Source organism: Berghia stephanieae, chromosome 14 (assembly GCF_034508935.2).
Source record: "Berghia stephanieae isolate SIO BIC M18660-M18661 chromosome 14, UCSD_Bste_1.3, whole genome shotgun sequence".
NCBI lineage: Eukaryota > Metazoa > Mollusca > Gastropoda > Nudibranchia > Aeolidiidae > Berghia > Berghia stephanieae.
The window spans coordinates 31,257,404-31,264,047 of NC_088373.1; the positions used below are offsets into that span (position 1 = coordinate 31,257,404).

Genomic DNA, 6,644 nt, shown 5'->3' on the forward strand with positions numbered 1-6,644 from the left:
CTTTTGGCAGAGTGATAAAGACCAGATTATAAAAATAAAAAACACTTGAGCTTTCATATAGCGCAATACCCACTAAACGTGCTCAAAAGAGCTTTACAAAGTGTCCCGTCCCTGACAACCAGCAACATTAAAACATTACGAGAGTTGCCCCCCTTTTGGGGCGAAAAAATTTTTTTTAATTTTTTTTTTTTCGGCCGGAAAGGGTTTTAAATGGCCAGGTGGTATCTTTTACCATAAGTACGGTGAGATGGTAGTAAAGAGCCTTTTTAAGGAAAACTAGCCCCGAGCGAGGCTAAAACCCCGGGGACTTTATGAGAAAACGGTGTCATCCCCCCATACACTTAGCATAGCCGCAAAACCCATTTGATCGTTGTGATCTGCAAACCCTTCGGAAGTCAGAAAATGTCTAATCCCATATTATCATATATTTCATTAGAGGCATTATTTCTGGACGAAATGCGGTTTGAATTTAATGATTAATTAGATTTGAAGTTATTTACATTTGAAGGGAGGGAAGGGGCAAAATAATTGTTTTAATGGGGGGGGGGGGGGGGGAGAACGCTTGTAAAGAGAAGTTCATAGAGGGGAAAACCCAAAAGAAATTAGCGAAGGCCATGGGGAAAAGGAAAAAAGGGAAATTTGGGCCCTGTCGGGGAATTTTACAGCCCCCGCAAAAAAATGGAGTGTCGGGGTAGCCCCTATGGCTTTAAGGCCCCAAAAATATTAAGTTGAATTTGTTTTTTAGGTTTTTTAATACAATTCGCGTAAATAATAGAAATAATTGCTCCGAATAAATATTAGATTCAATTACCTATAAGATTCAGGTTGTAAAATAATTTGTGGAATTAAATAATAAAATAATAATAATAATAATAAAAATAATAATAATATAATAATAATAATAATTAAATAATATTAAAAATAAAAATAAAAAAAAAATTAATAATAAAAATTTAAAAAATAAAAATTTTAATACTAATAAAATAATATAATAATAAATAATAAAAATAATAAAAATAATAATAAAATAATAATTAATAATAAAAACATAAAATATTAAAAATAATAATAATAATAATAATAATAATAATATAATAAATAATAATAATAAAAATAAAATAGTAATAATAAATTAGTTTTATACGCAATACCATAAACGCCTCAAAGCGCTTTACAAGGGGTCCCCGGCCAACAGCAAAAAGAACCTTTTGAACGGGGGCAGACGCCCGTTAGGGGATATTACAAATTTTTGTTTGGACAAAGACACGCTGTTAAAAGGCCGTATCGTTTTTCACCTGAGTACGGTGAGAGATTTTGATAAGGCCCTTCTCCAAGGACTCAACTTTGCGCCCAACGCGAGGGTCGAACCCACGACCTGCCCATCCCGGGAAACGGTGTCAACCACTAGACCACATAGCCGCACAAATAATAATAATAATAATAATAATAATAATAATAATAAAAATTTAAAAATTAAAATAATAATAATAATAATAATAATAATAATAATAATAATAATACATGCCATTTCAATCGTGCATTATCATCACTGTATGATGCTCAATGCACATTACAAATAAATGTACACACGTTGCATTTAAAACGTACAGCACAATGATATCAATAGCAGCTGTGTATGGAATAACGTATCAAATTTTATGAAAATATAACGGTATAAAGGTAGCAACAGTGATTTAAAACAGGGTTGTCATATTAATTTCAGGCATTCTGCCAACTGGATTTTTAAAAATCTGCCAAATACCACAAAAATCTGCCAAACCGTACTATTGATAGTACCCCCTTTGAAAACTCATCAGTTTTGTTAACAAAAATTTTGCAAGGCCGATGTCATATTTTTTTTTTCCATTTCCCAAGTTTAAAAAAATCACTAATACATAAAAATTGCCATGGAAAACGTGTAGACCTATACATTCATTCCTAGGCCTCGGAAAATAAAATCTGCCAAATATCTGCCAAAGTGCCAAACCGATTTTTCTCTGCCAGACGACTTCAAATTCTGCCCCGAAAAAAAGGACATTTGGCATAAAATCTGCCAAATTGGCAACCCTGATTTAAAATCATCAATAGATTTTGACTCGCTTCTCCTTCTGGGCAGGTCATTCAACATAAAGGGCCCAGTGTGGGCAAAGGAACTACCAGCCATAGCATTTCTTATTATAATTATTTCTAAGAATATGCTTCGTTTTATAAGTAGAGAATCGAAAATTCCTATATGGTAATGTAATATTTCTAACAGGATTTTAATCTAGTCAGGTGTTTCATCATTTAGGCTTTTTACCCTCTCATTCCCAGCCATTTTCAGAATTTTCCCCAAAATTTCACACTCACCCAACACAAAAACAGACATTTCTTACTCAAACAGAAAAGCAACAAGCACATACTATACAAAATATTGTTGGACCAAATGAACTTTATTACAGAATGTCAAGTTTGTATAGCTATAGCAAAATTAAATGAAATCTGGATGAGAAAAGTGACGGTTGCATCGTAACAAATGTGACGATTTTCCAATAGGTGGTAAGGAGAGGGTTGAAGCACAACAGAGCAATACAGAATGTATTTGGATGGAAAATGAAAACGATGAAGGTGGAATTCATGTAAATAATCATATTTTTCATATCTATTCGTTCTTATCTCAAAACCAGTACATGCGACAACATCCCACGGGTTTTACCAAATCACCATACGAATTACATACGAAAAGAGAGTTTTAACGATTCCACTCTTACAACATTGAAATTCAAATATATTTAGACTCTTTTTTGATTCTATTCTCAATCGCGTACAAGTGCGGCTATGTGGTCTAGTGGTATGACACTCGCTTTCGGATCGGAAGGTCCTGGGTTTGAGCCTCGCGCTCGGCGCATAGTTGAGTCCTTGGAAAAGGCTCTTTACTCACATTCTCTCACCGTGCTCAGGTGTAAAATGAGTACCTGGCCGTTAAAAGCGTTGTCTTTGTCCGAAAAATTGTAATATCGCCGAACAGGCGTCATGTCCCGTCCTACATGTTAAATGTTGCTGTTGACCAGGGGCACTTTGTAAAACGCTTTGAGCACATTTAGTGGATATTGCGCTATATAAAGCTCAATTATTACAGTATAGGCTATTTATATTAATATATGCGGCTATGTGGTCCTGAGGCACGACACTCGCCTTGGGTGCGGAAGGTCCAGGGTTCGGGTGCCGCTCTGAGCGGCGCATAGTTGAGTCCTTGGAAAAGGCTCTTTCCTCACATTCCTTCACCGTACTCAAATGAGTACAAGGCCCTCAACAGGTTTGTCCCGGTTGGAAATAAATTGTAATATTATCGCCTTACAGGCTCGTCTTACACGCTAAGAGTTGCTGTTGGCTGGGGACCTATTGTAAAGCGATTTGAACACATTAAGTGGATATTTCGCTGTACAAATGCTCTAGTTTAATATTCTTGTTATGTTTTAGATGCAAACATAATGATTTTTAACAATTATTTATTCTTACAAAACAATTTGGAAACAATGATAGTATGCTTGTGATTCTGTCCTTAACTCACTCAACCCTAACACCGACTATATCGTTATGTGCCCGGGGTTACTTTTTCCCCATGCTATTTATTTATTTATTTATTTATTTATTTAAACATTTTAATGAGCTTTTATATAGCGCAATATCCACTAAAAGTGCTCAAAGCGCTTTACAAGGGATCCCTGGCCAACCACAACATTTAACTTGTAGGACGGGACATGACGCCTATTAGGCGATATTACAATTTTTTCAGACACAATGATGTTATCGGACAGGTACTCATTTTACACCTGAATACAGTGAGAGAATGTGAGTAAAGAGACTTCCCCAAGGACTCAACTATGCGCCGAGCGCGAGGCTCGAACCCAGGAACTTCCGATCCGAAAGCAAGTGTCATACCACTAGACCACATAGCCGCACGCTCTTTATTATTACATTTATCTGAAACAAATCTAGGCGTAGTATCAAAGCTAATGTTCTTAATGTTTGCATGTTAACTGTAGTTGAAAAAAATATCTATGCCCGTGGTCATTTTAATACACTTTCTCCAATTTTGAAAAGTAGCAAAAATCTCTAAGATTTAGTGACATATTTTAAACGTTATATAGATAGTATGCGCTTGGCTAAGAAGCTCATTGCCATCCGGAAGTATAACGGACCAACACACAAAACTCTGTGTAACCATGAATTTTTATAGTCTGGTTGAGAGAGTTCAGTGAGAATAACTCACAAACGCGGATGGCAAAATATAATAACAAAGGCTTGAGTGACATCATCTTCGATCTATCTATAGATAGTATGCAGATGACGTCACTCAGGCCTTTGTTATTGTTTTTGCCATCCGCGTTTGTGAGTTGTTCTCAATAAACTGTATTAACCAGACTATAAAAGTTCATGGTTACACAGAGTTTGTGTGTTGGTCCGTTATACTTCCGGATGGCAATGTTGTGAACTCCTTGGCCAAGCGCATTCTATCTATAACATAATTTCAGTCCCACAAAGCCCATGGAACCGGAGATTCTTCCGCTTTCTATAAACGCGAAGTGGGCAAACGCAATTGCTTGCTCTCTTTTAGACAGGACGCTAGTCTATCGCAACGTTCTCTCCGCCATCTTTACTCTAACAGAACGAGTTTTATCCCATGACGGATGTCACTTGCCCAGCTTTCGCTTCCATCAATCAGTACACCTTACGTACGCGTAAGGTGGGGCTATGTGGTCTAGTGGTATGACACTCGCTTTCCGATCGGAAGGTCCTGGGTTCGAGCCTCGCTCGACTCGGCGCATAGTTGAGTCCAAGGAGAAGTCTCTTTACTCATATTCTCTCACCATACTCAGGTGTAAATTGAGTACATGGCCGTTAACAACGTTGTCTCTCTCCGAAAAAAAAAATGTAATATCGCCTAAAAGGCGTCATGTCCCGTCCTAAATGTTAAATGTTGTTGTTGGTCAGTGACTTCTTGTAAAGTGTTTAATGGATATTGTGCTGTATAAAAGCTCTTTTTTTAATCTGTGAAGTTTGGTTGGCTTAACTACGGTACTATGTTGTACGGGATAGGAAGAAAGGGGAGAAAACACCTTTTATTACCCCCCCCCCAAAAAAAAAAAAGAAAAAAAAAACAACAAAAAACAGAACAAAATAGGCCCCTTAGAGCTTTCATATTCTGGAATATCGACTAAACGTGCTCAGAGCGCTTTACAAGACGTTCCTAGCCAAGCCAACAGCAACACTTAACATGTAAGACGAGACATGACGCCTGTTGGGCGAAATATTATAATAATTATTTTCGGAAGAGACAGCGTTGTTGACGACCAGGTATTCATATTACACCTGAGTACTGTGAAAGAATGTGGGTAAAGAGCCTTTCCAAGGCTTTTCCAAGGGTTCAACTATGCGCCGCTCGAGGCTCGAACCCAGGACCTATCGATCAAAAAACGAGTATCATACCACTAGAACACATTGCCGCAATTCAAATCTTACACAGGCTGTTTTTCTTTACCAACCATAAATAATTGAATCAGCTTAAAAACTTAAAATGATAGAAAAATTTTTCTTTAATTTTGTGCATTGTTCATCATCACTAAATCAATTTTCTTGTGGTGAAAAGTTCAGAAAGAAGCTATACTTACTTACTTAATCCTCTTCGGGCCTTGAGGCACATAGGGCATCCACCAGACATCTCCATTTTTAAGATCGGCTGCTTTTGCGGGGCTGTATTCCAGGACAGGCCTGCTTCCTTTAACTCTTTCTCCATGGTTCTTCGCCAGGTTTCTTTGGGTCTTCCCCGCTTTCTCTTCCCATCTGCTGTCCAGTACAGGGCTGTCTTGGGAAGTGACCCTTTTTTGCATTCTGGCCACGTGACCTAGCCAACGCCATATTCTTCTTTTTATTTGGATAGATGCTATAAGCCGTCACACAAAAACCGTCGCGCTTTTTGTAAAAATGGAGAAATTTGAATCACGCAACTTTTTGACGCAATAATTTGAAAACAAAATGCGTCTGATTTTAGCCATCTTTTACTTAAAGCCTCACACTACCAACCAACTAAAATCCATATTTTGACGTCATTTTGTTTGTAGACCGCCTAATGAGTTGTCATTAACAGTGGTCAAGGAAACAAGTGATCCCATTGGTTGAACTGTTGAATACAACTCACGATTTGTTTTCTTTTATGGCCAAAGACTTGTCTTTTGACATATTTCATTGGTGTGTGTCAGGCCATGAGTGTACTATGGCTGGGGTCTGACCGTGGCCTATGTAAAGTTATGGCCTGACACTGACCAAAAAATGACGTCAAAATACCAACCTTTTGCTACAAAAGAACACAAATCGTATTCAATAGTTCAACCAATGAAATAACTTGTTTCCATGAGCTCTACTAACGACAACTCACTAGGCGGTGCAAAAACCAAATAATGACAACATTAAGTCATGTGAAATTTTTCCAAAAGGATACTAGGTATTTCGAAATGACAGAAAACTACCTAGAGAAGAAGCAGAAGATGAAGGAAATGAAAATGAAGACGATGAGACCAGGCGACCGGGAGGTGGGGTATTCATACCCGTTGATAGAAAGCTCACAGGCTGTGAGCAAACAAAGTTCAAAACGGACTGTGAAATAA

At 37.5% G+C, this 6,644-nt stretch overlaps 1 protein-coding gene across 1 annotated transcript in view; it reads left to right on the forward strand.

Moving 5' to 3' along the window:
- LOC144959578 (uncharacterized) overlaps positions 1-6,644 on the forward strand; it is a 42,831-nt gene extending 36,187 nt beyond the window's left edge. Inside the window, exon 9 of the mRNA XM_078892199.1 lies at positions 6,474-6,644. Coding sequence (XP_078748325.1) covers positions 6,474-6,644 — 171 coding nt within the window. The remainder of the gene's footprint in view (positions 1-6,473) is intronic.